This window comes from Phaenicophaeus curvirostris, chromosome 1, assembly GCF_032191515.1.
Source record: "Phaenicophaeus curvirostris isolate KB17595 chromosome 1, BPBGC_Pcur_1.0, whole genome shotgun sequence".
NCBI classification, from domain to species: Eukaryota; Metazoa; Chordata; class Aves; order Cuculiformes; family Cuculidae; genus Phaenicophaeus; species Phaenicophaeus curvirostris.
This window is the reverse complement of record NC_091392.1, coordinates 88,327,371-88,346,042: the sequence shown is the minus strand read 5'-3', so window position 1 is coordinate 88,346,042 and position 18,672 is coordinate 88,327,371. Positions and strand designations below refer to the sequence as shown.

Sequence of the window (18,672 nt, the reverse complement as noted above, 5' to 3'; positions counted from 1 at the left end):
TGTTCCCCCCGTCTCTGTGAGCAGCTTCCCTTCCTCCTACCCTGTCCTGCACAGCGATGCCCTGGCTGTATTTCTTCTGACTTGAAGAGGGTCCCTGCCTGTCTCCCCCAGGCTCTGCTGCTCTCTCCCTGCTCACACAGAAGTTTCCTCTTCCTTTGCTTCCTCCTCTGATACATCCCGGTTCCCTGCAAAGGAAAATCCCCATGCTGCAAGGCCTCTCTAGGGCATCTGTCTCCTGCTCCTCTCCCCTGTCCCAGCAGCAGCAGAGACAATTGTTTTCTTGCACCATTAAGCCAGTAAATGAGGCTGGCTCAGCTGAGCAGTGTGAGCTGGTGCTCTGAGCCCAGGATCCGTCTCAGCACAAGAAGTAACACCAATGTGAACACAGAAGGAAACGAGGGATTTGTGACTTAGGCATCACACTCTTCTACCCCCAGACACTGAAGAGAGCAATTTCTTGAGACCAAATCAAGCAAGCTAATGTCACCTGCCATTGTTTTGGGGCTTGGCCAGGTGACCGTGCTGCCTTCTTTGAGGCCATCCACCCTGCTCCAGGAGAAGATAAATCAATGCAAGGCAACATCTGCCAAGATATTGACTTTGGCTCTGCTCACGGACTGCCTGCACTTTAGAGATGGGTAATATTCAGCTTGATTATCTCTCACCGCCAAGAGGAAGTTTCTCTCTATGCTTAAAATCACTGGGATGAGCCAAGAAGGAATCGATCTGTGGGAGAGAAATGCTGACAAGAAAACATGAGTAGGAGACAGGATGAGAGTGGACGAAGGGTGAGCAATGGAGACAGCCTCTGGCAGCTTGCCTGGCCAGGTTAGCAACGGCCTGGGTCACTACAGCCAAAGAAAGATTAAGACCAAATACATTCTTCCAAACTTTACAGGAGGCCTCCGTATGCTCTTCCCCACCTCCACTGCCTTTCCTCTTTTAACTGGCTTCTCACGCTCCTAAAACCTCCTTTCTCTACCCTCTCCTTCATTGGCACTGCAGTGGAGTTTTCTGGTTGCTACATCTGTCCCTGTAAGTCACCCAATGCACTGCTTAAGGCATGACACTGTGGTTACAAGGCTCAGTGCCTACCCTGCTTTGTGCCTTATGTCACACGCCACACCCCCGGTGGTGAAAAGCCCAGCAGCACTCACACACTATACCGTATCCACCTTTCAGGTAGACCCTGACTGAGTCTCATAGGCTCATATTCCAATGCACAAGGTGATGTCACACCAGGGAAAGGTGACATTTCATTAGCAGAATGTGCTGACAAAGCCTCATGAGGTGAGCATTCAGCAACATCATCAGACTTTCCCAGGATAAAACACTGAGCCTTCAACTTGTTTTTCCTATCATGCAAGGTAAAACATTCTCTAGGTCCTCTGGCCCTTCAAAGGCAGCAGATGAGAAAAAGATCTAAGTCCCCCCAAAAGAAATTAAGTTTTAGGGACAGTCTTGACCCTGATTCCTATTTCTGTTTGCCAGATAGGTTAAGTGTCACGTGCTAAAACTAGAGCGGCCCTGACCACAGACTTGTGGAGTAGATGATGCTGCTGGGATGCAAGGGAGAAGCGTAGCCACAGCAGAAGAAAAGAGTAAGGATTTCCTGGCCAGGCTCACTTGGCTCCTTGCTGAGGCACTTCTCTGAACCTTTCAGCCGTGTTTCTGCCCATGCTTTGGACATTCTCTGTGCCTGAAGGGTGCATGGAATCAAGAAGCAGAGGTGGAATAGACCCAAAGGAACCATCTAGTCTGTTCTTCCCTATGATGGATGGATCAGCTGTACTTCGTCATTTGTGGCATCTGTCACTCCTTGTACATGTCTAGTCTGTCTTTAAAGCCCTCCAGTGATGGAGCTACACAGACTCCCAAGGCAATTTGATTCAATGTTTTGCTGTCTTTACCACTGCGGAGTTCTTACTGACATTCAGCCTGTGTCTCTTGCTGCAATCTTTAGCCATTCTTCCTTATCATCTCCTGCAGAGGAGATCATTCCTTTCTTTTGTATCTTATATACCTGCATGCTGTTATTCATATCTCATGCTTAGTCCTCTCTTCTTCAGGCCTAACAGCCCCATTTCCATCCATCTCTCTTCACTGACTATGCCATCTAGACTTCTGATCATCCCCCCTGCTCTCTTCTGGACCAATGCCAACTGGTCTGCATATCCCTAGAAACACAAAATACCCCAAATAGACATGGGACTCAGTAAATACAGTGATCAAGAAGCAGGCAACACAACCCCCAGAGCAGAGAAACAAGGCATCCAATAAGACACTGAATAATGCTGTAAAATTTGCTGCATGCTCTTCCTTCTCCGTTCTCTGTGAGTCAGATGCTGCTCCCACTTTGAGATCCAGATTAAAAAAAAAGATACATTTAAAAGGCTAACTGATCTGACTATGTCCAAGGTCCTTAGCCCACCAGGCTTGCATTGAAGCACTACTTCCCAACTTGTGTAAGAAGAAAGCTGCACGTGTTTCTCCACCTTAGGACACACTTTTCAAATGGATAGACCTGCATGCCTCTGATTCATCGCCAGTACTGGAGATGAGCCAGAAAATAGGAAGGGAAGAAATGCCATTCTAAAGGCCAATGAATACGCATGAAGCATGTTACGCAAGAACCCCCGTGGACCCTCTTGTCCAGGTAAAAGTCCTACAGATGGCCCATCACTAAACACAGTTGATGCAGTAGGGAGGATGTGTGGGTGGACAGATAATTTGATATTTAACTGAAAGAACTAAAATAGGTTTAATGCAGAGCTAGGAAGACAGATCGCCTGCAGCACCTTCTGCTCCTGATTACGGATGCCAGTCTCAGGTTCCCCTTAGGTGTAAAAGCAGCCAGGATATGTGCATTTTCACAAAGGCTTCAGAGTCCCAGTCTCACCAAAAGGAAGTACCAAAGGAGGATAATAAAGGGTGACTAGCACTGAGGAACATCGCTACTACAGCACTAGCAGCTGGCTTTAGTTTTCTGTAGCATCTTATGTTTCTAGGCCAAACACATGAGTCTGCCTCCAGAGTTCCTAGAAAGCCTCTCCTGCAATGGACAAATCTGTCTGAAATGATCCTAACTCATGAGCTGAAGATCTGGCATTTCTTTTTGAGGTCACAGAGGTTTAGCACTTTCTGCACCAAGGTCTTTCCATAACATTGCACCACCACTGACTTATAAATGCATCTGCCTCCTGTGCCACCTGCACAAGAAAATCTCAGGTCTGTACCTCAGCACTGATCTGTGTCACCCCACATTAGCACCGTGCAGGAATGTCAACCTTCTCACCAAAGACAGAGCTATGACAGAGGGGGAAAAAAAAAAAAAAAAGCCCCCAGGTGCCCTCTTCCAGCTTCTACTAGCAGAATTACAACACCCCAAAGAAGCACTGCAGCATGTTCCCCTGCTGACAGAAGCAAAATAGTTTTCACACCAGCCTGCAGCCTCAGCTCTTGCCTGTCAACCACCTCATCAATGAATAGGATACTTCCTATCTGTTTCCAACTTGGGCTGCAACTGAAAGCAGGAGAAGCAGATCACCAGGATGCAATTGGCATCTAACTGCGTTCCTGCCAGGAAGAGAAAGACCTTTACTGGTGATGCAACCCCCACTTCTTACTAGCCCTCCCACACACATCCCTTCCTATGAATTCTCAGGACAAACAGGCACCAGGCATTCTGTGTAGGAACAGAAAATAAATACACTGGGAATACTCTGCAAGCCTGGTCTGAATACAAAGCGTTGATTGAGTGGCCATGCCCAACAAGAAAGCTCAGAGCCTGCTCTGTCACCTACAGCAGAAAAGCTAGAGCACTGCAGTCACTGTGATGCTCCCCTATCTTTCTCTGCTTTTCCCGCAGCTCTCCATTCTTGCTGCCAGGCCCAGAAGGGAGGGAAATTCAAAGGAGATCAGAGTTGAGCAAAGAGAGAAAAAGAAAAGGAAGAAGGTGAAGGGGCTGGAATCAGGAATAAGGACACGTCAGGGAGAGGTGCAGGGTGAGGAGGAGATGGATTGAGACAGAAAGAAAGGAGAGAGGGAGGAGATGGGTAAGGCAAGGAAGAGATGTGACAGACAACTTCATCGAGCAAGGTGACAGGCTGAGGGGGGCGGAAGTTGCCAAGAAGAGGGAGCTGGGTGCAGTTTGCAAGAGGGGAGACAGTAGAGAGAGATATCTCTCTCTCTCTGATGAATATATCCACCCTTTCTCTCTCAGTGGATGAATCTCTGCAAATACATTCTCCTCCTTCCTTGCTGGCAAGAGACAGCCAAGGATGGCAGTGGAGGGAAGGCAGATGAGGTACAGCATGTGCACAACTTAAAGGCTTTGGGCACACTCCAAGTCTCAGCAGTAGGTATAACAACAGGCTTTAAGAAGTGGGTCTAGTTGGGGAAGGAGGTAACTCCTTTTCTGTTCCTAATAAGGATGGGATCTTGTTATTGCTACCCACATTTAGCACACTCAAAGGGGTACTGCCCCCATATGCTGCCCTGAACTGTTTACTGCCCAAACCTGTCTGCCTTATAAAGCATACAGATGAGAAAGGAAATATGACTATGCATACTTCTTTAAGCCTTCTGAGCTTTGGGAGCTTTTTTTGGCCAGTACTGCCCAGAGCGAGCCTGCCCTCTCCGTACCTCCTATCAACAAGACAATTCTTTTCAGACAAACACCATTAGTGGGAAAACTGAGGAGGAAAGACACTGCGAGGGGGTTGCATTTGCTTAGCCTCTCATCACAAGGTCTGTGGTTCACAGGACCTGAAGTCAGCTACTCACAAGGTACCCGTTTGCATGCATAAGGCCCATCTGAGCACACAGCCAGCACCTCCATTTCAGCCCCACATCCAAGACTGATTTCAATTAAACAGCAGCATAAACCAAGAAAGAGACAAATAATGCCGTGTGGGAGCATGGCTGGTGCAAGCCAGCACCTGTGTGTATTTGTGTGTCATTTTTCTGTGGCATCTCAAAGGGCTCTGGAAAGCAGCTTGTGCTCTCATGCTTGCTTCAGCCCTGGCTGCCTCTGAGTGGTGCTGCCTGCCACTCTGATGGTTGGTGGCATGGGATAACTGCGTAGTGACAGCAGTAAGTGACTAGGGAATTTCATCCAGTGCATCCAAAAGCAGTTACTTAAAAAGGACTGATGTGCTGTGGCCACAGTTGAGCGTTGAGGTTGTGAGGTCCCTGCAGCTTCTACTGCTCAGAGAGCCGAGATGTGGTGCTAGGAAATGTCCCCATGGCAGGAGAAAAGGATGTGGGTGCCCAGTAGGCTGTGGGGCTCTGAGGTCTTCATCCTGCTGTCCGGAATGAGACAGGGGCAGCGAAGAAAAGTCTGTAGGGCCAGTCTTTGGAACTGGAGGTGGGGGATGGAGTCTGCCTGAGAAATGGCAGGGTGCTGTGGAAGGACCATCCCAGTTTAACCCACCACACCAAAGGCAAGGGGGAAAGCAGATACGGAAGAAGGGGAGGGCAGGTTGCAGTAGTCCCTCCCCATATTCTTCCACCAGCTCAAAATCTCCCATGTCCTTCGACTTGAGGGGACTGCTGATAAACCTGCCTGCTCTGAAAGGACAACAGTTCACACATGCCCCTGCTTATACAAGGATGAGGGCTCAAATGCCCCTTCTGCCATGAAGTCCCAATAAACAACAGCTTCAGCTGGTGCAGGTTCCCTGCTCTACAGCTGCAGACAGGGAGACTACAGCTGTATTACATTGTATTTGGCAGAGAGGAGACAATAATTTTTCAGGGAATAATCACTCCCTGAATCTTACTTTTCTCAAAGCTCAGAAGACAACCCAGAAGAGATGTAGTGTCCCTGTGCTACCTGCAGCACTCAGTAGGGTTGCTACATTGTACTAGTGGTGGTTTTCTCCCCTCATTAACATTTTCCAATTCCGACATGCTTATTATGCCTGGTCCCCTCTGTCACATGTTCTCCATTCTGTTCCTTGCCAAGATGAACATGGGGCCTGACCATGGACAAATTCTTCTTGGGGAATCTGGGCTGGTATTGGGAATAGGGCTCACTATGAAGGAGCCGGTGTGAAGGAGTCACCCAGGCTTTACCACTGTGACTCTTTTCTTCAAAAGGAAAATAAAGAGATAATGATATTAGAACATTTTAACCTTTCTTTTTCTGAGCTTGATAGGCTTGGCCCGAGGCACCTTTCCTAGCAAAAAGAGGCTGCTGTAAGACTGATTGGTTGGGTGCAGAGTTTAAAGGTAATTTTCTCTTGTCACATGCACATAAATTATTGTGGCTCAAGCTGCGATCAGCTCCATGTCTGACGCATTCAACTGCTTTGATGCTCAGGCTCTGATGAGGGGCTGTAGGAACCATGTCCAGTGCTCCCTAAGCAGCATCCTGTAAAAATATATATCAGGAGCACCACAGGCACACACACGAAGTTAGTGTCTGGGTGAGAGTAAAGGCACCTGCCTGCAAATCTGAACAGCCAGGGACTTTCAGCTCCAGAAGTTGCAGCTAAAGCCTTTTTTTGCTCAGCTAAGAACCTGCTTCAAATGTTCTGTCCATGAACGCCAGGGCAAGAAAAACTCATTCACTCACATTATTCACAAGGGAGAGAGAAAAAAAGATGCACACAAAGGACGCACAGCTGCAGCCAAAGTGAATTCATTTTTAACGTTCATGAAAATATTCACAGAACACTTCAGTCCTATTTGCCTAAATTTTGCTGTTTGGAGTAAACATTTGAGCCAGACCAGGCTGTATGTTCCAGGCACAATACCACATCAGTGTTTAGGGGTGGTTTTTGGCTCCAAGTCACAGACTCACACTATATCCCCAGGTACATGTGGTCCTCTTAGTTTAAGGCACAGACTCAAAGGATGCTGCTGCATAGTTCCTGATTTTTGGCCCTGTCACAGTCAAAATTACTTTGCACGTACACATGACCATCACATTCCTCATCCATTACAATCTTACACAACAAATGCATGCATGCTCTGCCAAATTTAAACACAAAAACAATGGAAAACACTGACAACTCTGCTATGTGCCTGGTCTGGTGGAGCAGACCCGTTTTCCCCTCTCCACGTCTCCCTCTTTCTCCTCAACTCATCCTTTTCATTGGTTTCTTTCCCTGAGCAGCCTAAGCAGCTCACACAAGGGAAAATGCTACAGCACACAAGGGAGACTCAGCTGAAGCCCTGAAGAGAAGAGCTGTGTGCGTTGTCTCTTCCTCCTCCATAAATACAGCTGAGACGACGACTGGATAATTGGCTAAGTGCCTGTCAGCTTAATAACAGAGAGCGAGAGACACAGAGAGGGAGAGATTTGTATTTACTATTCAAAGTCATGGATGCTGCCTGCCAGTGGATTTCAACATAGGTTTTGTTTGCACAGCGAGGCACCAAAAGTGAACGGACGTGCAGCTCTGAATCATGGCCTCCCTTGCCCAGCCTTGTGTGAGTATGGATGGAGAGACTGAGAAAGACGAGTGCTGAGGCAGCTGCCATGCAAGTACTGTTGGGTTCCCAGATAGAGAAAATCAGTGGGTTCCAACACTGGAAACCACCACTGTTTCTGTTTTCACCAGCCTCTGCACCGTCACCACCCTGGTGAGGTGCTGTCACTAAGTCACACCACACTGGGTGCAAATGACAGTGGTGAGACATCAACATGGTCACCCTGATGTCCCAGAGAGGGGCAGGTGCAGAGGCCTTGTGAGTGGTGGCTGCACATTTGTGTGACCACCCCTACCCCATTTCATGACTGCACAGCACAGGGTTTGGTGTCTGGGAGGCTGGAGCCCTCTCAAGCCCTTCTCTCCCCCTCATAAATCCAGTGCTCCTGTATAATCTTATTTAAGGGGAGCGCTTGGGAACAGAAACCACTCGGGCATGTCTTGCCTCTCACAGGAGGATGGGTGGGCATGTGTGGGGACAAGAAACTCTGCTGTTCGGAAGCTTTCACTCCTTCCCTCTGTCACCGAAGTGCAAATTTCAGTGGTGATAGTGGTTCAGGTTGCTACTGGAAAGGAGCAGTGTTGGCCAGATCTACCACAGTATTGACCACTGAGCCTCAGAAGAGGAAGATGCAGTATTCTGTTCATTTGCGGCTTTTTTCCTTAACAGTTGTAGCCAACTGAGACACAGTGAAGTGAAAGGACACTTCCAGTATTAGCAATGGTTACCGAGGCCCAGGAGTTGGAAAAAGCCACACAGACCTCCAAGCAAACAGTCTATTATCCTCTCCAATGCTGCCTTTCACCTGCAACTTTACTAAGTATAAGAACATTTGTACAACTACTCACAAGAAAACACTTTTAAACAGGAACAAATGTAGGGAAACACAATTGTGCACAGGCATGCACAAGCGCACACCCCAAACCTCATGCAGATGAATTATTGCAAAATAACTCTTGAACTCCAGCCCAGTCTGAGGGGGCTCAATTCCATCAAGTTAGCTCTGACTAAAAAAGCCCAACCCCAGTGAAATCAATAGAGCTGCGGCAGGGCTATTTATCCTCTCCTTGCACAGGACCGAGAACGGGGGTGGGGGGCACTCTGGGGTCACAGCCAGCCTCTCCCACACAACTGAGTTGCTCCTAAAAAAAAAATCTACAGAAATATAGATGCACAGGGGAGAGTGGCTGTTCAGATTATTTTGAAATAGCTGTTTTCTAGGCAGAGGTGAAACTCATTGTTATTAGTTCCCATTACTTACGATAAAACCAGGCGCGTTAGATGTGCCTGAAGCCTGGAGCAAATGCTTTGGTGTCAGATTCAGCTGAAAATTACATTCGTTTCTTCTTCAGTGAGAGAAGAGTAAAAGAAAACTCAGTAAATTCCTGACTTCACCTTTGTGCCCTCTATTGCACTTACTCCAGCAGACCATGAGTTCACACAAGCCAGAGTGAATTTTGATGGACAACAAAACTAAGTACCTTCAATGAAAATGGCTATATTCAGCCTTGCAGTAAGCCTCTTGAAGCCCCGCCACTGCATCAGCAGCGAGCTGTAGTCCCGTAGCTCCATCAGAATCATATGCCTGTGGGTCTGGATATAAAGGCCAGGTACGTGTAATATATATATTTTGAAAACTTATAGTTATGAGATGGCAAATTCCAGTAACTGTAAGCTATTTTAAGACCAGGTCTTTCCTCATGACCTGCTGGGGAGGGGAGCAGAGTGGAAGAGGTACCAGCTCTGAGACACTCCAGGTAACACGTACTACTATATAAATTTTAATGTCAACTAAGTAGGAAAACATATGGTACTTAGCTGCAAACTGAAGTGTGTGTGTAGACTCAGGGGAGGAGGTTAAATCCATACAGTCTGATGCTGTCTCTCCTCCTCCATCTTTCTGAATGCAAATTATACATACAATGTTATTAAACATACATAATTTCAAGCCTTTTCTTCTCTACTCTGCATTCCAGCTTTGCTTGTGATGGGTTAGTTCTACTTCGCAGAAAACTGAGTCTCACAAAGGCCCCGCTCACCCCTGGGCACACCATATATAAGTATTGTGTGTCTAAGGAAACATCCTTATCACTAGTCTCTGACCGTATACATATTGAAACTTCTTCTGTCGTATGTACGCACATACATTCACATATCTACATATATCTATGTGCCTTCATATAATGGCACCATCTGCTGCCAGACCTGGAAGTTTTGTCACTAATTCGTTACTACATTTATACTTAAAAAAAAATAAAAAATTAAAGGAGAGTATCATCAGAGTACAGTTCCTTTGGATGGATCGCAACATACCCTCTTGGCATAGGTACACTAGACCTGATAACAAAGGCTCTGCATGTACTGGGGAAAACAAAGAGTGTTTGGGCCTTGTAGTCAATATCAGCACAGATGAGGATGTACTGTGGAAACCTCATCTGTCATATTTGCTGGGTTGTTGTGTGGCTCAGCTGAAAGGCAACCCAAGCTAATGGATAGGTCGCTAGGCTGGGTGCGCCTCAGCCCTGCTGTACAACCTTGGGCGAGTCCCCTCACCTTTAGGCACCTCCTGCCCACCCCCAGCCTCTGCCCATCCCAGCTAATAGCCTGCATGCCCTGTGGAAGAGGGAATCTTTCTTACTCTGTGCTCGCGTGGCACTTAATACAAAGGGTGCCTCAACCCAGTGGTGGCCTTTAAGTGCCACAACAATACTACTAATAATCAAGGTTACAATTTTACTGCCAAGACTGTATTATTATGTAGCATTATAACTTCGAACATGCCTATTCTCATTTCTAGCAAAGGGCTCAGCTCGGTGCTCCCTGTTATAAACCATATGCTAATTATAAGTGTAATCTGAACAGCTTTTACTTGGGTTTTTTTTCTTAATGACTGTATAAGGCCTAAACTTTACACTTTGTTGTGAAGCTGCATTGCTACTTTGCCTGAGGTGCCTTTGTCCTCTAGCATAGCTCCACATGTAGAATATCAGCCAAATACTGGGAGGCCAAGAACAGTTTGCATAAATTGCTTATATTGCAGGATTACACCAACAGCACTATCATTACTGCTGGTAATTTGATTCTAGCCCATCCTTTGACACATGTAACTTGAAGAAACTAAGTACCTATTAGGATGGAAGTTCCTAAATGTGCTATCAGCCTGAAACTTCATATTATTTAAAAATACCTTGTAAAATGGGAATTGCACACTCAGTTAAATGCTAGTTTTCATCAGCATATCAGTGTCAGATTGATTTAATTCTTGATGAGAGGCTGATGCTTGGAAAAACTCAAGAACGATGAGCCAAATTCTGGCCTTGGCGGGATCCCAGTTCTCCAGCGGGCTGAGCATCATCTAAGCAGTGCTCAGCAGCTTAAGCCCTTTATGAGTCACTTGTACCTCTTTATTAGCAGTCCCTAGGAATCTGCCCAAAAGACAAATGTGGTATTTCTGGCAGTGCCCTTGAGCTTTGGTGGATTTGTACTGGTATAACTGAGTGGATGAGAACAGGGATGTGACCCATTTTGATTCCAGTTAGTGATGAGCTCCATTTCAGAAGTCATTAAAGACCAAGTCTGCCCTTGTGCCAAGACTACTTAAAGCCTTGGGCAACCTGCAAGTCTCACTGAAGCCCTTAGAACAGTGTTTTGAAGAGCTGATCTTTCTCCCTGACACACTGTACAGGTACCTGATCCCACAGCATGGACTCCATTGCCATTTTGCTTCTAACACATCTTAAAGGCCAAACACAACACAGAGGCACAGTTCCCTCCCCAGTCTGCAGTAGCTGCCCTTTGCTACTGCATGTGTCCAGGCTTATATCGCATCGTCCTATTTCTCATTCCCTCCCTAGGCTGAAAGCAGGGAGTCCCTGCCTTTGCTCATCCAACACCCACAGGACAAATGAGGGTGGGAGGAGATGATGGGGGCAGGTAAACAGTGAGAAGATTTGGGGTTGGGGCTCATTCTCTTTTTCTGTTCTATAATTAGGTTTTGGGGATGCTTTTTGTGCTTGTTGTTTGGAGATTCTTCTTTTTCCTAATGTCAAGCAGCGAAGTTGCATACAAAACTTGGTGACCTCATGACTGTGATCTTGCGAGCAAAACACGGACAGGAATTGTAGCACACAGTTCCCTCTCAATAGTCAAAATAAGATTCAGTGTCCTTCTCCACTTGCTGAAGACACAGTTAAAAAATGAAAACTTAGTAAGTCTGACAGGCTCTGTGATATACAGTGTAATCTTTGAAACACACTTTTTTCATTTCTTGGTTGTAGCTAGCCAAACACCAGAAGCTCTGCTCAGCCTTTCTCACCTGTTCCAGCTCTCAGACCCCTCCTCCCTTTTCAGCCTTGCTCTAAGGAGCAGATCATTACCCTTTTCCCTGTGGATAGCCTATCACGAGCTATTTTTATTCTCTCTCTCTGCAATTCCGTGACTAAGTTCCCTATGCCAAAAACTCACTAAAAGTCATCAACCTCCAGCAAGGCCAACAAATGAATCAAATCTGTTGCCAGGCCATTTAGGAGATGAGCCACTATAGAGTTAGGAACATTTTTTAAAAGTCCATTGCAAGAGAATACTTTAAATGCCATAGTTTAAAAAAGTCATATCCAAACTTCCCAGAATAATGCTGTTCTGAGCAACAAGCTGTAGATGAAGTTCCTGAGGAGTAGCTTCCTTTAAGAACATTAGGGCTTATAATAAACTATTTTTCTTCACTTCATAGATGAGTCCACCCACGAATCTCTCCACCTACCAGTGTAACGCTATACACAAATGTATAAGGCCCCAAAGGAGAAAAATCATTCAGAACACCCTGTCCTCGGTGCTCTGCTGAATGATTTGTGCCACAATTTACACGAACAAAATGTTTTAGTTACATTATCACTATGTACATGGCTTTTAATTCTGTCCAACTGCATGCCATTTTTCTCTCCCTCCTACATTTTCCTTTCCCTTCAAGCTTCAGGAAAGAGCTGCTGGTCACTGGTAAACCCCCACTTGTACACTCCCTCTTCCCTCTGAAGTAGATGCATAGCAAGGATAAGTGATATGATCTCCATATAAAAATCTCTTACCTATCTCTGTGGAGGTAGGGATCTGGGATCTGCTCTGAGCAGTTAATACAGAACATCTAATGGTTTTTCCCCATCTAGCTATTACCCTTGCATTGCCACTAGTGGATCCATAGGCAGGGAGAAGGAGATGCTGGGAGTTTTTCAAATACAAGGCTGTCTTAAAGTGAGTTATGTTTTGGAGGAGCAGTGAAAAAAGTGAAGGGGAATCTAGGAAACCAACCCTTGTTTTAAAACTGAGGGAATTAAATGTCATCCTGTAGGATCTAAAGTGCATGAGACAAAGGGAAATACAATCCCTTCCAACCTTATGTTGCAGTCCTGTCTCCCAGCACAGCCTGGCTTCTACCTATCACAGAATCACTAGGTTGGAAAAGACCCACAGGATCATAGAGTCCAACCGTTCCTATCGAACACTAAACCATGCCCCTCAGCACCTTGTCCACCCATCTTTTAAACACCTCCAGGGAAGGTGACTCAACCACCTCCCTGGGCAGCCTGTGCCAGTGCCCAATGACCCTTTCCATGAAAATTTTTTTTCTGATGTCAAGCCTGAACCTCCCCTGTCAGAGCTTGAGGCCATTCCCTTTTGTCCTGTGCCCTGTCACTTGGGAGAAGAGGCCAGCTCCCTCCTCTCTACAATCTCCTTTCAGGTAGTTTTAGAGAGCAATAAGGTCTCCCCTCAGCCTCCTCTTCTCTAGGCTAAAAAACCCCAGTTCCCTGAGCCACTCCTCCTCAGATTTGTTCTCCAGCCCCTTCACCAGCTTCATTGCTCTTCTCTGGACTCGCTCCAGAGCCTCAATATCCTTCTTGTGGTGAGGGGCCCAGAACTGAACACAGTAGACGAGGAGTGGTCTCATCAGTGCCGAGTACAGAGGGAGAATAACCTCCCTGGACCTGCTGGTCACGCCATTTCTGATACAAGCCAAGATGCCATTGGCCTTCTTGGCCACCTGGGCACACTGCTGGCTCATGTTCAGTCGCTGTCAACCAACACCCCCAGGTCTTTCTCCACTACGCAGCTTTCCAGCCAGACTTCTCCTGGTCTGTAGCACTGCATAGGGTTGTTGTGCCCCAAGTGCAGGACCCTGCATTTGGCCTTGTTAAACCTCATGCCATTGGACTCTGCCCAGCAGTCCAGCCTGTTCAGATCCCTTTGGAGCCTCCCAACCCTCCAGCAGATTGACACTTCCACGAGGCTGAGCATCATCCGTGAACTTGCTAAGGGTGCAGTGATCTGAAGGTGGGACTATAAAGTCCCAGAAAGCTGGGAAAGGGAGGGGAAACAGCTGCCCTTCCTAGGAAACATGTAAAGCAACCAGCTGGCCAGGTCTGCTTAAAGAGCTTAGGCAGGCAGTTGAAGGAGGGAAAGCCTGTGCAACCACCACCACCGCTTCTAACAGAAACACATCCTGCCAGTAACACTGTATTGCTCAGGGCAAGCAGTTACATGGATGGGTGATGTGCTGCTCCTGCAAACTGTGTCACTTGGCACACATCTGGCTGACACATCTGGATCACCTCACTCAGGTGTTTTATTTTAGTGCCTGACATAACACTGGCAAACCACACGTGATCACTGAAACCACTCTCCCACGAAGCCCCACTGAGCTTGCTGACAAACCCTTCACACGCAGCACATACAGACACCATCTACACCATCCATCCACTCAGCTCTCTCTGCTGCAAATGCAGCTTTAGCACACAGCATCTAGATAAAAGCTCCAAGGTTAACTGGGAAATACAAATCCAGTGACTCCTGGCTGGGCAAGCAAGCTTAATGACTTGTTTGCTCCTGTATGTACCAAACATATGCCAGGAAACATCTGCCTGGGCAGCCCCTCTAAAATAAATGATTGATGGAGAACATTTGCCTTTAAAAATGGGTAAGTCAGCTGTACGTCCTGCTAGAAAAGGGTTAATGGGATATATAAATTGCTAGTGAGTGGAAGGGAGAGGAGCTGGGAGACATAGGCAATACCCCTTGTTAGGTGTTTACCATGTCGCATCTAAACCCCTTCCATTGCACACGCGAGGCAGATGAATTACTCTGTAAATCCTATTACTCCGTGTGGATAAAACTTACATGCGAGTTAACAAGTCTGGAGAGCTGGGGAATGGAAGCTGCTGAACGGATATTCCAGGATCAAAACAACCCAAAACACAGGAGCTGAGAGAAGCAATACGTGCACATACACACACACAAACATATCCCTCTTCTAGCATCCTTCTTCCCTGATCCCATCTTGCTAGCTCACATGCCCCTCTATCATTAAATGGGAGGGATGTAGGACATGGGGGATCATATAGCAAACCATTTGGTGACAACTAGCAGGATTTATTTCAGAGAAAGAGAAAGAAAACTTTGCTGCTGCTGTTAGCTTTGCTAGGGAATTGCTCCCTTGATGTTTGAGGGTTTGTGCACTATCAGCTCCTCATACAGATTACAGACTTATTTTAAATCACGTCCAGTAGTTTTATAGCCATAATATACAGTGCGTGCACACATTCACATACACAGAATTTTCCTTCAGTAGGGAAGTAACTGCAGGTAAGTTGAGCAAGGCAGAATTTCAAAAAGAAAACCACAGGAAAAAGATGACTGCATTTCAGCTATTTGGGACACTCCTAACTGAAAGCCCAAGTAGCTTCAGAACTACCTTTAGAATTTCTAAACCAGCAGGACAAATACAGAAATACAACACTCAATACTACCAGTGAGCAAGGCTTCATGTGCAAAGACACCCTCATCACAACCACTCAGACACACAGGCAGAGCACATAACCATTTACTCAGCCCTAAAAGAAACCATTGCAGTGAACAAGATACAAGCTTCATAAATGTTGGAGCTCTTACACCATGTTTTTCACCAGCCTTTTCAACTACTGTATCCCTCTCCCCTTCCTTCACGGCACAGAAAATTAATTTATACAATTAAAAACTAGAGTTTCTTAAAAAAATCCCACAAAACCAAAACAAAAAACACCCCAAACTTGCCAGAGAGTTCTGACAGCACCCAGACTAAAGTTTTTGCATGGGTACAAAAAGAAGTATAGGAAGATCAATGGAACATCTGGTAAGCACAGCTGGATCCCTTTTCGATTTCTCCATTGACACTGCAGGGCTGGTGGAAAATGTACGTTCGCAAGAGCTGGCTAACACAAACAGATCTTTCCCCACTGAAATTCTTTTGATCCAGACCACTACACAGAGGAAAGTGGTGGCAAGAGGTTTTCAAAAAGCTCTGTGATTTTTTTTGCTTATATTAAAGCACAAACACACAAGCAGAGCTTGTTTGTAGCAGCTGCTGCTACTGCAATTCCAGAGGTAAAATAACACAGGCTCTCAGAGCTATACACACACAAATCTATTTCACATCACATGCATATGTTGCATACGTAGAAATATAGATACGCGCACAGAAAAGGAAAAGTTGGCAAAACACCCTACCTGAGGATGGCTGTGTCCCCCTGCCTCACGGTGATGTTATCGGTACCGCGGGTAAAATCCACGCTGCGGACTGGCAGCCCTGTAGGGAGAAGGCAAAGCAATCTCAGTAGGACCAGCGGTAATTGTTTCCGATCAGGCTGAGCCCTTGCTACCATGGCTGGTCTCGTCGAGTTTCACTGCCTGTACTTGTCTCTCTCTCTGCGTTCGTATGTGGATAGATAGATGTAGAAAGAAGAAACAATAATAATAATGTACAACTCTGCTTTGATAGACAGCCCCAGAAAGGGGAGGTGATTTCACAACAGTCCTTCTTAGCTGCCACTTTCTCTTGCTGGCTTCTTTTCCCTCGTCTTTTTTTTTTTTAAAGTCTTTCCAAAAAAAAAAAAAAAAAAGTCTTAGCACAAGCTTCAATTAAAAAAGAAAGAAAAAAAAAGCAAGAGGAAAAAAAGTAAGGTAACAAAATAATTAAAAAAAAACCCAATTAAATCGACCCGTTTGGAGTGATGGAGAGAAGTGAGGGGAAAAAAAAAGGAAAAGGAACAACACGAGTCCTGTGGCTGCGCGAGTGATGGTCCTGCTCCAGTGCGCGGCTGTGCAGCCTCCCAGCCCCGAGCTCCCTTCCTAACCCACTTTCCCAGGCGGAGCGAGAGAGGGAGGGAGGGAGAGAGGAGGGAGGAGGAGGGAGGGAGCCTCACTCGTGAGACGGCAGCTCGGCACCGCGGCGGGGAGCGCGGGAGGCGAGCGACGAGCGCCGCTTCGTTGCCGTTCGCGTCCCTCTCCCGCAGCCCCCGCGCTGTGCGGGAACCGCTCCGGCCACCCCGCAGGGAATTCGGGAGCCTGCGGTGGGCAGGGAGGGCCCGAGGGAGAAGGGAGGCTGAGGGGCAGGGAGGGAAGGGGGTGGGAGAGGAAGAGGGGGACGGAGAAAGGAGGATGGGGGAAAGGAGGGAGAAGAGGATGGGAGAGGAAGAGGGGGATGGAGAAGGGAGGATGGGGAAGAGGGAGAAGGGGATGGGGAAAGAAGGAGAAGGGGATGGGGAAAGAGGGAGAAGAGAGGGATGGAGAAGGGAGGATGGGGAAGAGGGAGCATGGAATGGGAGAGGAAGAGAGAGATGGAGAAAGGGCGATGGGGGAAAAGAGGGAGAAGGGGATGGGAGAGGAAGAGGGGGATGGAGAAAGGGGGATGGGAAAAAGAGGGAGAAGAGGATGGGAGAGGAAGAGGGGGATGGAGAAAGGGGGATGGGAAAAAGAGGGAGAAGAGGATGGGAGAGGAAGAGGGGGATGGAGAAAGGAGGATGGGGAAAGGAAGAAGAGGATGGGAGAGGAAGAGGGGGATGGAAGAGAGATATGGAGAAAGGGGGATGGGAAAAAGAGGGAGAAGGGGATGGGAAAAAGGGAGAAGGGGATGGGAGAGGAAGAGGGGGATGGAAGAGGAAGAGAGAGATGGAGAAAGGGGGATGGGAAAAAGAGGGAGAAGGGGATGGGAAAAAGGGAGAAGGGGATGGGAGAGGAAGAGGGAGATGGAGAAAGGAGGATGGGGGAGTGGGGGACAGGGGGAGTGCGAGGGGGAACTGGAATCAGGCAGACCTGGAAGCAGGGAGGAAAAGGCAGGAGCAGCCGGGAGAGGCAGAATGGGAGGGAGGCACCGGGAGCGGGGCAGAGAGGATGGAGAAAGATACGGCCAGTACTGACAAGAGAAAATACTGAGAAAGGGGGTGAGGGGAGGGCAAAGAAGCTGTGGCTGAAAGTGCAAACAACTTGGCTTTGCGGCCTGAAGCCACAAGCGAGCTGATTTACAGAGCAGCATCCTTGGCAACTACCGCTGCAGCCTCAACCCGTGCTTCCCCCCCGCGCTCCTCAGACTTTCCTCTCGCCACATAAACAGTTGTACATCCCTGCCTCCGCCTCCCTCCCACCTCCCTCCACTCAGCCCTTCCCGCCCCCCAGCTCCTTTCCCAGCCTTTGAGGGATGAACCGGAGACAATGCTGGTATTGAGCCGCCCGCAGCGTGAATGCCCGGCCTGTCCTCCCCGCAGCTGAGCCCCGAGCCCGGCAGCAGCGCTGCCCACCCGGGAACGCTCCCACCGCTCGCATACCAGCACCGGCACCTTCCAACGAGAAGGGAGATTAAATTCACGGAGAGGGAGAAGCCGTATGTTTTGCTGCTGATGCCTGCCTGCCATTCCCCGCAGCCCCGCTTTCCTCTGCTTGCAGGAGGGATGAAGAGGGATGCTCCTAGGGATGCTTTGCTCCTAGGATGCTTTGCTAGGATAGCCCTTCCGGGGCTAAAGCGTGGTGGGGCTGGAAAGGGGGAGCAAAGACAGAAGAGATGGCTTGATGGGGGTGCAGAGAAGTGGATGATAGAAAAGCTGAGGGGAACTCTGGTGTGAGCCACCGTCCTGCTCCTCGCAGAGTTGCTGCATGCGTATGCAGGAAGGGGGAAACCAGGTCTTGTACGCCGTCTGCTTCACCTTTGCTCCCGGAGCCTTCAAGGCATATAGTGGACCCAAACTGGGGAGACATAAGGAATGGCTCTGTGCCTTACAAGTGGCCTCATGGGATCAGATCAAAGGTCCGTCTAACCCTGCATCCTGTCTCCGAACACAGCCTAAAGCCAGTGCCTGTGGCAGAGCACAAGCACAAGGCAAGCGGGCAATGGTACTGCCCCAGAGCACTTCTCTAATTTCACATGATTTGTGGGCTAAG

The 18,672-nt window shown here is 47.7% G+C and overlaps 1 protein-coding gene across 3 annotated transcripts in view; it reads right to left on the bottom strand.

The window, feature by feature from the left end:
• Positions 1-18,672, bottom strand: part of LSAMP (limbic system associated membrane protein) — a 1,019,327-nt gene that overhangs the window by 297,917 nt on the left and 702,738 nt on the right. For 2 of the 3 annotated variants that reach the window (XM_069867316.1, XM_069867333.1), the window contains exon 1: positions 15,970-16,235. In XM_069867316.1, the coding sequence (XP_069723417.1) occupies positions 15,970-16,124 (155 nt within the window). In that variant the 5' untranslated portion in view covers positions 16,125-16,235. Of the gene's footprint in view, positions 1-15,969; positions 16,236-18,672 lie in introns of those variants that run through there. The other variant, XM_069867324.1, reaches the window with a different exon arrangement.